The sequence below is a fragment of the Cucumis sativus genome, chromosome 6 (assembly GCF_000004075.3).
Source record: "Cucumis sativus cultivar 9930 chromosome 6, Cucumber_9930_V3, whole genome shotgun sequence".
NCBI lineage: Eukaryota > Viridiplantae > Streptophyta > Magnoliopsida > Cucurbitales > Cucurbitaceae > Cucumis > Cucumis sativus.
In genome coordinates, this window is record NC_026660.2 from 18,387,480 (window position 1) to 18,401,156 (window position 13,677).

Below are 13,677 nucleotides of genomic sequence, written 5' to 3' on the forward strand. Positions count from 1 at the left end.
TATTATAATTTTATTATCTATATGAAATGAGAATAATTTTTGTCTACCTAAAATACAATATTTGTAAAAGAATTATAAAATATGTTTTAAGTAATTGACATTGATAGTGTTAAAAAGTACTTTTGACAAATATACTTTTGCAATTCTCTCAACAATACATGTATACTTTTTAGCACCCCAAACGATTTCCTAGTGAATTTCAAATATTTCCTTCTCGAAGATTAAGATTACAGAGAGGAACAATTAGAATTTAGACCTAATTAATAATCTAATACTTAAATATTAATATGAATATTAAACACCAACTAATCTACTACATGCCAATATTTTTACAAAAGAAATGATTTGTTCAATGATTTTCCACCCAATAAATTTGTCACACATCAACACTCTCAACCATATCCTATCAATTTTTTAGATTATCAAAGTAAACCCAGTAATTAAAACTTTATGTTAGGCAAAACCTATGTATATTTAAATTCATAATCCCAAAAAATTAGGCCTCTCAATAATAATTATTGTTTTGGTTTGAACTTTAATAAGTATTAGGGTTAGGGATGATTATTTATGGTTACTATTGAGAGAAAATGTGTTAATTTAGGAAACTTATATTTTTTTTTATCATTAAGTTTTAGGTTTAGTTTTGGCTTGGGTTCCTAATTTTTAAAATATTTCAGTTCCTGTTCTTAATTTTATTTTAGTTTGATTCAATTTAGTTCTTATTTTTACTAATGAATTTTGACTTTTGTTTCAATTTAGTCTCTAAGTTTCGAGATTTACATCCTTAATTTCAATTAATTTTCATTAAATACCGACATTCGAGAGCTTAGCAATGAAAAAAAATAGTAGAATTTAGTGAATTATATATCTTTTTAAATTTTTTTAAATTTAATTAATAGATATCAACACCAAGCTGAAAATTGTAAGTTTTGAAACGATTTAAGAGTCCAAATCGAAACAAAACTAAACATAAAAAGTAAAACGGTAACTTTTTAAAACTAAATTAAAATCAAATTCAAAACTTAAAATGACTAAAAGTGTAACATTTCAAACTCTAAATTGAGGGACCACGATATAAATTATTTTCCCTAAATATTATTGCATAGAAAGCAAAGTCCTCTATATACAATTAAGCTGATAGGTATAGGCATATACATTTCTAGTAGATCTTCTTTCATATACTTGAAAAAAGGAATTGAATTGCAAAAAGTAGAAAGAACGTCCCCCGTTTAATAGAAACGACTCTAAATAAAATTAAAAGGTTTAGAAGTGATTTTGAGTAGAAACAAATTAATACTAAAAATCAAGTAGAAGCAGATTGCGAAAGTAATTTAAGTAGTTTTCTGAAGATCAGGATTTTGCACATTCAAATTGCTAGTGTGATCTTGTGCTTGATTATTATTGTTTCTAATTGAAGTGTTTTCTAAAAGCACTAATTTTCTACTTACTTTGACACATTAAGGATATATAATTAATTGATTCTAAAAGTATACAATGTTTAATTATTTTTAAAAAACTCCTCCAAGCCATGCACACGTACGTAGAACAAATAATTTGATGAATAATAAATAAATTGAAAGAGACAAGTTATTGTAGCACCATAAACATAAAAACTCACTTACCACTTCAAATATTTCAAATATATATATAGTATATGATAGCAGAATGAAGATGTGACAACATATAGTTTACTTTTACCATTAGAACACGTACCCATGCATGCCGTGACATATAGTTCCATTTCTTTGCTCTTCTTACTCTTCTTTTAGAGAACAAGAAAACACATAAATAGAAAATGAGACAGGTGGTAGATTTTATTGAGGAACTTTGGAAATTTTCTGGCACACATATCTTAGGAAGGATCTTTGAAATTTTCCATTTATACACAAAAAGAATGGTCTATAACTTTTTTTATTATTTAATTCATGGGTTACTTTCATCATATATGTTAAAATTAAAAAGAACTATTGATTAGAAAAATATATGTACAGAGATAAAGTTAGAATTTAGTATTGAGAATTATTAAAATTTCTATAAAATGTGTTACGAGAAACTTTTTTGTTTTTTTTTGGAGAGTAAGTAATGAATGAGTAGATATGCATTTTGGGTCGGCTGTAAGTTTGAAAATATGTATGAAATTAATGAGGGTAGGTTGTCTCTATTAACTATATGCAAAATGATATCTTATAGGTATGCCATGGTGTTCTTTTCCTTTTGATTTTTGTTAATATATACACACATGTATACATATTTGATCATCATGATTTTCAAATATAATGCACTAATATGTAAGTATTATCATACTTCTATCGACGTCTATTATAACTTCTACTTGTTTCTATCAATGTCACAAATAGACATATCGATAAAAGTTCTATCTAGGAATGTCTATTAATGATATTGATAGAAACTAGTAAAAGTATAATTGATCAAAATATTTTCAAATGTATTATAATGAATTAAAATATTTCAAAATAAAACAAATTTTAGATTATTTATCGATGATTATATATATTGAAATAAGTCTATCTACGTCTATCATTGATAAGATATGAAATCTTGATGTATTTTGTAAATATCATCCAGAATATTTATAAAACTAAATTGGGTTCGAGTGTGTGTGATAATATTGTTTGTACATGTGTTCAAATATTATATACTAACAAATTAAAATGAAGTGACTTAATTATTTCCAATTCACAAATCACTAACTATATATAGTATTATATTTATCATTAACTATAGTACTTAAATAATTACTCCAAAGAAAATAGAAGGTCAAATAAAATAGGAATCAATCATTTGAAACTATTCTTAACTAAGAGTAACTAAATAGTTACTCTAAATAAAATGGTAATGTCAAATAAAATAGTTCATAAATGACATCAATCAACTTGAAAATAATTAGGAAGGCTTTAATGCCATTTAATTTGAATATAATAATATAATATAGAAATTATTAGTTGAAAATAAACCTAACTGATATTTTCTATTTCGATATAAGAACTCAATCCAACTGACACTTGTATATATATATATGAAGATAAAAACCTCTCCAGTTTAAAATTCGTTGTTTCCAATTTGTACGGTGGAAATTTAAATTTTTACTATAACTATAGTTTTTTAAAATATATTATAATTGAACTTTTAATTACGTGGGAAATAGTTATTTGTGATGTTCGAAAAATTAATAATAAATTAGATGTTATGTTAGATGCAAAATTGAATTATTTGTGTTTAATGAGTAATAAATTTTGAACTGTATGAATGTTTAATAAATTGAGAATAATTTTAGATAAATATAATTACAAATTCAATAATTAATTTATTACTCACAAATTTAAAAAATTTAAAACATTAATTATTAGATTTTTTTTTATTAAAAAAAATATTATTGGATACATTTGAAAATCACATAAACCTAATAGACAAAAAGTCAAGCCACACCTATTAAATAACTTTAATGTTCATAAATCAAACATACACATCTAAAATTTTAATGGCTAAACTTGGTAAATGGTACAATGCCAAAACTCTCAATTATTAATTTAAAATATGATTTACAACCAAATTTACTATGCTTGGGTATGATTAACTTCAACACATGCATAACTCGATTATTTTAGATATATATCTTGATAAAGGGAATCATATACTTAAATTCTTCGAAAATCTATATTTTCTTGAACTTAAGAAGGTAACATGATTAATATTACCTAACTTTTCTTTTTGTTAATTTTGTTGGATTGCAGTATATATTTGTAATATTAATTATCTTTATGAACAGCAAAATTCTTTGTTATTTATTTAGTTATCTACTTTTGATTTTTAACGTTGTGTGAACAATTGACTTTTAACAGCTAGTCGTGTGATGTTTACGTTGGGAAAAAAAATTAGTAATTATTATTTGTTTGGAAAGAGAGTTTATTCAATGGATCACACACAGACAACTATCACGCCCTCCTCAATTATAGCGTAGGAGATATAAACAGGAATATATTTGTTCAAAATCGGAAATCAAGATCTTCCAAGGAGGAAGAAGAAACACACAAACAAGAGAAAGACATGATGGCTTGCAATTGAGTTATAAGAGCATAAACACGTTAAAAACAAGATATTACTGAAAGAAAAGGCAATGTGGAAGACATGCACTATATGACACACTCTTGATTTCGAATACGTTTCTATCACTTTTGATATGATTAATCACTTTAGGGTAAGATTATATCCTACCAATTTAATTGAAGTATAAGTCTATATTGACCTTGTAGAGTAAATTAAATTGTAATATTAATCACTTTAGGGTAAGAATTATATTCAATCTTACAGAATTGAGTCCTTGGCCGAGATGACTTGCTAGTAATATTATTCTAGAAGGAAAGACTAAGACTAAGAAAATTGACATTGACCAAAGTTATAAAAAACAAAAGAATGAGTGGTGTGTCGATTAAAAATGGTCAATTTCTCTCGATTTTGTTAGATTATTTAGATCATTCACTACACGATTACCTTGGCTTTGAAAATCATCTATGCATTAATTCTCAAGTGTATGTAAATTTATTCAAATAATGTTGGTTTTGTATATATTCAATGTTTAAATTGATACGAACATGATTCAAAATATCAATATCAATGAAAATTTGTAACTAATTAAACGATAATAATAGTAAATAAAGAAAAATAAAAAAAGAATAAAATTTGGTATAAAATAGAAAAGCAAGAAAATGAATTGGGCATCGAAAATTTGGTGAATGAGTAGAAGTTTGTTAACGCAATGTATGTGGAAATTTGAAAAGAGAAAATGAGGATGCATGAGGACAAAACTGTCCCCAGATATTTTTCAAAATACTCACTTTCAGTCTCACTTCGGCGCCTTCTTTCTTCTATTGACTTTGGGTCAATACATTTCTCAAAATTTTAAATTTAAATGACATTTTTTCAAATCAAATATTAAGGTTAATCGGATAAGAAAGGTTATTTTTCTTGACAAAATAAAATAGGTGAATACGACTGTTTTCCAAAAAAAAAACTGTAAGAGTACTGTCGAATAGAGTTTTAATCTCTTAAATATATCTAAATTAGTTGAATTACGTTAAGATTGATCGACTTGTGTTGGTTCAATTTTATCGATTGTTTTCGTATATATTATTTTAAAAAATTTATTAACTTTTAAATGAACTTAAGAAGGATATGTGATGTGTCGTGTGTTCAAAATAATAACAGTTTATAGTGTGTGTGCTTCTATTCGAATATTGCTTAATTGTAGAAGAGTTAAATCTCACTTCTACAAATAATGGTTGGACTCAAAAAAGTAAACGTAAAAATTGAAGTGTCATTATTTTTAACCTTTTGTAAGAAACGCTAATTAATAATCATTTTTTTAAAATTAAAAGAGAAAAAGACTTCAGTTTGAAAAGAGAATGATTGTGATGAATATTATGAGATTTCGTGAACTAAAAAATATAAACATTTTGAAAGAACATTTTCATCGGTTCAATTTTCATTTATTTACTCCACGTGTAAATATAGAAAGTAAAATCTTGCCCAGATTAATATAACTTGGATTATTTAATAATTTTACCCAAATTTCATTTGTACCAATTAGAAAGATTAGCTTTAATGTGATTTTTGTTAATCTAAAGTACTATCAATTTCATATCATTATCATATGGCTGTGTTTTATAATTCATTCAATGCAAAAGTGATACATTTTTTTAAAATAATATTTAGAGTGAAAACTTATTGGAAGATTAAGATGGGAGCAATTATGGTTGAGATTGTAACACTTATCTATGTTTGAATTAGATCGTATGAAATTGAAAATTTAAGATTAAAATGGATATACTTTAAAGTTTAGAGTTAAAAGTGTACAAATGATATTTTTTTTGTTTGAAATAATATTTGATCCAAAATTTGAAATTACCATTTTTGTAATTCATTTTGTTTACTTTCGACATTATTTTGTTGTTTATTTTTGTATGTTTCTCTTGCTCTCTTTTCTTCACTAACTTTTGGTCAACCTTCTCGCTCTCATAGGAGAAGAGAAATGGTTGGTAGTAGGTGAAAGTGACATCAAAAATAGGAAGAAGACGAAGAGAAGGGTGAGAGTGAGAAGGAAGAAGAAAAACGGAAGTAACTGACAAAGAAAAAACAAAGTCTAAAGGGAAAACATCGAACGAGAGTAGAAAAATCGTGGGAGAAGAAAAACAAGGAAAACATCGAACGAGAGTATTTAGATTCCAAACTTGAAGTTGGTCGAGTGAGTTATAATAACTCACTTTGTGTTTGTTTACAGTTATTCATTAACATACAAAGTATCTTTCACGTTGCTATTTACAATTGTTTGTTATTTTCTACCTCTCCTCTCTGTTACACTATTTACCAAAAATTAAACAATCCAATTTAAAAAATGAGTTTTTTTAAAAATATAACAAAACGCTAAAATATTTAGAACAATTTCGAAAACAGAAATACCTTCAGATCCATAATAGGAAATTGGCATGTAGTAACATATTTGAAAAACGATAGTTTATATTTGACTATTATTTCATACACTATCGTTTAGATCTTTCCAAATCCAAATGATTAAATCTAAATCTAAAATATTTTTTTTATCTTTTCGGTACGATCGTTTATATTTGGAAAACGATTTTCGTAAGATTGTTTGTAGATCGTTTAAATTGGGAGGGTAAGCAATCATTTAATTTGACTATTCAATATCAAATTATATTTTTTTTTTAACAATCAAATAAAGGTTTGAAAAAAAATTAAAAAAAAAAAAGAAAAAAGTGCATAACAAAGAAAAAAAGAAAAAGGCATAGAAAGAAAGGGAAAAGAGCAGAAGAAGAGAAGAGAGACCATACCTAAGGCCGTAAATATTTCGTCGGATGATTAAGTTTGTTTTATTTATGAAAATTAAGTAAGAGATCCCATTTTGGGCCGCCGGTAAACCCAATCGTCCAATTTCTCATTTTGGGCTCAATTATTTGGGCCGCCGATACAATTAGTCCAATCGTCAGAGATCGGATAACGTCATGACGAAGCCATTCCATGGCCTGAAATTCAATTTTCACTCGTCGTGGTTGCAAACAAAATTGCTTCTCGTCGCTTCTCTGGCAGCTCTCAGGTGAGTTTTCCGGCCTTCTTTCCAGCTCTACCTTCGGACTCACTTCTTCTCCCTCCGTCGTCGCAGTCAATCAAAATAATCTGCGATGTTTAATCTATCTATGTTTATTTGCCGAGAAATTGTAAAATGCAGCCTGGAAATTCAAGAAATTCTCCGACATTTGGGGCTTACATTGTCCGTTGTATGAACTTTGTCTCATGGAATAAACCGAGAATGAAGTTTGTTTTCTTTTAAGTCCCCCCTGTTGTTAACCAAACAGGGGAGTTTCGGTTCTTTCTGTTTGATGCGATTTTATTAATCATCGAGCAACACAACAGTTCTAAGGGGAAAGTCGTTTTTTTCAAAAAAAAAATTCGTGATTTTCAGTGATTTAAGATAGATGTGTTGCTCTTGGCTTGTGACTGAGCCAGTGCCTCCAAATGATAGTGGCTAGTATCGCATTGAGAAAGAAATAAATTTTTGTTGAAGTTTTTGCTGTTTCATGTAAAGGAAACTTTGTCAGTAAAAAGCTTCTATGTTTCGCAATTAGCTGAAGTCAGTAGAATAATTACCCATTCAATCATTAGTTTTTCTGGTTCATGATCATTCTTGTATATCTTTTAGTATTAAATGACTTCCAATCTGTTTTTTCTGGTGGGTGTTTCATTTTCTCATTGGCCGTCTAGAATAATCAATCTTTTAGCTGAAGCTGATCATACTTTGCAGATGCGAAGATCTTTAATTGAGAGGTAGAGGAAGAAGGATACAATTTTATTCTTCAATCAGAGGAAAGTATCTGCCTTTTTAGCAGAAATAATGGTGCAAGATTTGTCAATTCACGCTATGACAGCCTTGGGAGATCCAAATGTTTATGGATCAGCTCTTTCATGGAGGAGGAATTTCAAGTATTTCAAGCAGACAAGTCTAACCCAATTAACTTCCAGGCAATGCTTTTGGCATCAATGCATGCGCAGCTTTTCCTTAACTAGCCAACCCCGTAGATCGAAACGAGGAAGTTTTAAGATCAGAGCTGGATGGTTGTTTAAAGGAGGTGGACAAGAGTCAGGTGGTCGTATAGAGCGCAGTGAAAATGCTAACAATGATATTTTAATCTTCTTTTTCCAGCTGGACCTGGCAACACGAGTACAGGTATAAATGAGCTGTTGTTTTGTTATTGATTTGCTAGTATAAGTGACATCATAGCTCTCTCATTTTTAACTCAACAAGATTTTCTTGGTATGGATTATTTTCTTGCAGTATGCATTGAACATTGAGCAGTATGAAATTGCACAAGAATTGAGGATGAAGCTAACCGAGGTCAGGTTTGTCGGTTTTTATTTGAAATAAATGACTTATTCATAACTTGATTATAGGAGAATATATGTTGTGAATTTTCTGTTTTACTTGTTAAAGGTTGAAGCAGAAGTCATCAAGCAGCAAGAATCGAAAAAGGGGTTAACTTCAAAGAGCGAAGTTCAAGACAAAGGTTTAAATATCATTCGTTTACGGTATAGTCTCACTTATATTATACTCATATTGGGAGTATTTAGATTATGTTTCTCAAATTTTTCTTAATGATTGCTTTTTTTTTTATCACCTCTATTCTCAAATTTAAACTGCTTGATCAAAGGTATTTGTTGCCTTTTCCCATCTCTTTTTACAGCGCAGATTTGCAGAAGGCTGTTGAAAGTGAAAATTATGCTTTGGCTGCACAACTGCGGGATGAAATTTCAAAATTGGAAACTGATTCCCTAGCTGCATCAGCAAAAGTTCTGGCTTACGAAAGTGCTGAATATAGTTTTAGATTGGGACAGAAAGTGAGGCACAAAATTTTTGGTATTATAGTTGCATGCTTTTCACACCAGTGTTTCAGCTTTATTTAATTGCTTTGAGGATAAATATGGTAAGTGTGCATAGTACTTTAGTAAAAGACATGGATTTGGAGTTTTCTATCAAATTACAACATTGGAGTCACGACTATCATAGATTTTTAGATTGAAATGCACAACATTACAGAAAAATTAGTAATGTAGAGAAGTTGGTAACATTCAAAAAGATCATTCTCATTTCTCACCATCACCTTGCATTTTCACTTGAGTGCCCTGTTCAAATGTTTTCATTCTGGATCCTTCAATATGCCACACTTTCAACTATAGTTTCAGTATAGTTTGTTAGCGTCTCTTTCTCATAATAAAACATTTTTCCTCTCAGGATACAGAGGTGTGATTTGTGGAATGGATCCTGTGTGCTGTGAATCAAGTTCTTGGATGGAGATAGCACAAGTTGAAAAATTATCTCGTGGTTCTAATCAGCCATTTTATCAGGTAAGTCAGGTTTAATTGACCTTGTTATGCATCTTTCTTCCTTCTCTCTCTCTCTCTCTTCCCCCTTCTATGACTTTTTTGTTATTTTGCTGGTGTAAGAAGCATGATAAAAAATTGATTAAAAGAGGATAAAAGTCATCCTTCAAAAGAAACTAAAAGAAGTCCCCCTAATTATCTTCATTGGTGTTGAAGATGTGAAATGAAAATATTTACCAATGAAACCCATTAACATGCTTGGACTTGTCTTGTTGGCTTGATGCATCTACAGAGCTTCTTTCCTCTTTCTCTAACACAATTCTTTTTTCAGGTTTTAGTAGATGTTCGTACAGACCCAGATTTACTGGTTGCATATGGTATGTTTTCTATTCGTGCCAATCTTGATGCCTAACGGTATAGAATGCCATAAAACTTTGATTGTTGTTTTATTCTCCTGGATACTTAAGCTTTCTTCAATGTGCGTTGTGATATGTTCTACGACATTTGATTTGAATTTTCTTATATTATGATGCAGTTGCCGAGGAAAATCTTCTTGCTCCCGAAGAACCAGATACGGTGGTTATCGGTTTCCTTCAATTCCATTCCCATTTTCATTTCTAATTTAGTAGGAAAATTGTGTTTCAATGAGAAACAGTTGAACTTCTCTTGGATTTATAAGCTGACCATAGTAATGTGCAGGAGAGGTTCGACCATCCGTATAGTTCCTTCTTATTCTATGGAGTGGATTCAGCCGGGGATTTCATTCCTATAAAGCAACTGCGAGAGAAGTACAATCGGCCTCGATACGAAGTTCCTTTTGAGGATGATGAGCAACAGGGTGACGATTGATTGACACACATCTTTAGAAATCCCTCATTCTCAACACCTTTCCAAAATGGTTTGTTCATCTCATTCATTGATTTTCAAGAGACTTCATGTAAGTTGATAATTGAAAATTCTGAATCAATGTTGTACATATAGACATAGCATCTCATAAACTTCTTCTCGTTGCTTTCGAACCGTATTTAACTTGAACATCTGAAGATCAATAATAATCAATCAATTGCCTTGATATATGTTGTAGTTCTTACTTGACTGCTTTTTGATTAAAAAAATTATGTTTCTTTTAACATAATTTAAATTGACAAATACATTACAATAGAATTAGAGGAAACAACTTGCATCTTTAACTGAAGTTGGTTTTATTGGGGCTTAGCACTTTAGCTAATCACTCTATGCAGTTTGTTTTGAACAAGTGATTTGAAGAATGGCTACCCTCGGTGTTAATCTTTAATGAAAAAGCACAAAATATATATATTTTTTTTTAACGCGTGGGAGTGAGAGTTTGAACACCTTTTGGTGTTGGTATAAAATGTCTTAACGATTCGAGTTATATATTTTTCATGTTCAAATAAATTATATCATTTATAGTTGTCAAAGTCATTTAAGAATCAATCAATAAACAACCCTAGAAGATTCAAAGATCTACACGACATCTCTAGATGATGTATATATGAATCAAGTTAGGTCTCAAATTGACCAAGTATTTTGACCAATTTGTGTGTTTTGAATACATTCAATAGAGCAAAAAAATATAGTATAAATTGAATTTAGTTAAACAAATGACTTTTATGAATGAAATAATAAAAAAGTTGAAGATGAAAAGTGATGGTCAATAATTAATATCTTAACAACTTTAAGAAAGTGTCAAGAAGAAGAGCAAAAGGTTGTTGAATGAAATGAGTGGCATCAATTTGACCATCAGATTTTGAAGCACCTTTTTAAATTTTGATCATCAAAATTTGATGGACCTTTTTAAATTTCCCCAATGCTTTCTATTCAAATTATATAAAATTATATGAAATTATAAATTTATTGCGTTTGGAATACTTTCTGGAGTGATTTCATTCTTTCAACCATTTTTATCAAAATATGAGTTTTTAGAAGAAAAAAAATATTTTTTAATTCAACCTAAACATGACCCGTTACGGATTAGGTAAATTATAAGTTTAGTGTATTGATTTTTTTCCGATTATATCGATTTGATTCCTAAATTGTTAATGTTGCGTTTAATCGATTTCGAAACTTTTTAATAAACTCTTTAAACTGTTTCGTTGAGTTTTTTAACTTATACAAAATATTTAATAGATTTTAAAATTTTCAATTTTCTTATTCCATGTTCATAAGATCGTATCGTATCTTATTTGGTAACTTTTTAATCATTTTTATTATCATTTAAATTAAGCTTAAAAACTCTCGTTTTACTCACAACTTTCCATGTTTTGTTATTCATTTCCTAGCAAAAATTTAAAAATCTAAAAAAATAAAAGGTAATTTTCAAAAACTTATTTTAAAATTTAACTAATATTTTCTAAGAAACATGAAAACACATATTAAAAAACGAACAATGATTAGATACACTCTAAGTTGTACATATTCTTCCATTTTCTTTATACACATAATAAAAAAGACACAAAAAACTACTTTCAGAAAAATTTCCAATGTCAATCGACCATTATCTATTGGGTAAGAAAAATAGGTAACATTTCAAACAACATCTAAATATTTTTCTTTAAAAGACGAAAAAAAATGTTGAAATTCGAAAACTTAAAAGTAAACAAGGAGAAAACAATTTGTAGTTTCTATTTCATAGAAAAGAAAAGACAAAAGTAGAAATAAGATTAAGTTTATTTGATAAGTTTACGACATATATCATCTCATATATCGAACGAGAGATATAATAAAGAAACAGTGACATGTTGATTGATTCGTTGAAAAGAAAATGGAAAGGATGTAATTGGAGGTAAGAATCAAAATGAAAAAGAAGATAATCTTCATCTAAAATTTTAGGAATAATACTTAGAAAGGAATCAATATCATTAAATACAAAACACACAACAAATTATTTGAATATCAATATCTATTAGTGATAGATGATAGCATCGATATAAATATATATATATATAGAGTGAGAATGAGTATTAGAAATAATAAGAAGAAGAGAGTGGAGGGTGGGGCCATGAATGAGAGATGTAGTTTTAATTTTTAAGAAAATCTTTGGGAGTTTGGAAATCATTCACTCAATTTCTATGACAATGACTATGCAAAAATAAAACCCCCCCACTGGGTCCCACTCTCTTCTCCATAACAAATAACAATCAAATTTATTTTTATTATTATTATTATTAAATCACTCTCCTTTTTAATTAATTAATTATCCTTCTCCATACTTTCTGCTTCTTCTTTTCTTTATTCTCTTTCTGCTCTTTCCAATCACACTTTAAACTTATTCATTTTTTATGGTGTTTGAATTCAACTTTTTAAATTAGATTCTTCCTCCAAATTTAGGATAAACTTTTAAGTGTATGATAAATCTCAAAATTTTGAAAATACTTTTTCAAATTTGGTGTTTTTGACAATTTCTCCTTTAAAATATAGCGAGATATAAAGGAATATTGTCGTTTAAAATAATTTTTTATTTTTTTAAATATACATGGGTTTTAGTATATTGTTCAAATATTAATACTTGATTAAGTTTTACTATTTTTTCATCGTCTATTCATTTTATATTATTTTAAACTAATTAATAATAGATAGTAGATTTAAGGTTAAGAAAACCAAACACAAAAAGTAAACTAAAACTATAAATCTAAAATTATAATTTAACGAGTAAAATTATAACATTACGAAACTTAATAACTAACGTTATAATTTTAAAATTTAGTAAAAAAAATAAAATTATCTTTTAACAAGATACTACAAATAAATAATTTTATTGGTACTCCAAAACATCAACACGACTTTAACACAATTATCACTTTTTAGGCAATAAAAAGAATGAAAAATAGATCTGAACCGAGCAACACTCTGTTCTTAATCTTAACGAAACATTTTAGTACGATTAAAAGAAAATAATTCTAACTAATGAAATAATAATATTATTTTATTTCTAAATAATCGTAACCTTTACAAAATATAGCATAGTTTATCTACGGTGGGTCGGACCAAACTTTTACTCTATGATATATATATTTTTTAAAAATTATAGTTTAAAATAACTTTTTAATTAAAAAGAAAGTTCCAAAAACATTTTCAAACATATTAAAAAAATTTACTCAATTCCCATTAATTCACAAAAGAAAAAAGAAAGAATGTATTGTGTTTGGAATTTCAACACGTCTCCAGATTTTTAATTATTTATTGATCAACAATAATAATATTTAATGCTTTCTCCCTTTTACTTTTTCCTTTTTCTCCACTTAAAGTTAGAAT

The 13,677-nt window shown here is 28.1% G+C and overlaps 1 protein-coding gene across 2 annotated transcripts; it reads left to right on the plus strand.

Annotated features, from left to right (window-relative positions):
- Positions 1–6,987: 6,987 nt before the first annotated feature.
- On the plus strand, positions 6,988–10,479 carry LOC101203572 (clp protease adapter protein ClpF, chloroplastic). Of its 2 annotated transcripts, none has more exons than XM_004144136.3 (9): positions 6,988–7,126; positions 7,832–8,254; positions 8,363–8,422; positions 8,519–8,613; positions 8,769–8,941; positions 9,317–9,429; positions 9,737–9,782; positions 9,941–9,981; positions 10,105–10,479. In XM_004144136.3, the coding sequence occupies exons 2-9, from the start codon at positions 7,922–7,924 to the stop codon at positions 10,252–10,254; spliced, it is 1,011 nt and encodes a 336-aa protein (XP_004144184.1). In that variant the 5' UTR covers positions 6,988–7,126; positions 7,832–7,921; the 3' UTR covers positions 10,255–10,479. The 2 variants fall into 2 exon arrangements, with proteins under 2 accessions (XP_004144184.1, XP_031744118.1); XM_031888258.1 differs by having other exon boundaries at positions 10,095–10,228.
- Positions 10,480–13,677: the final 3,198 nt, after the last annotated feature.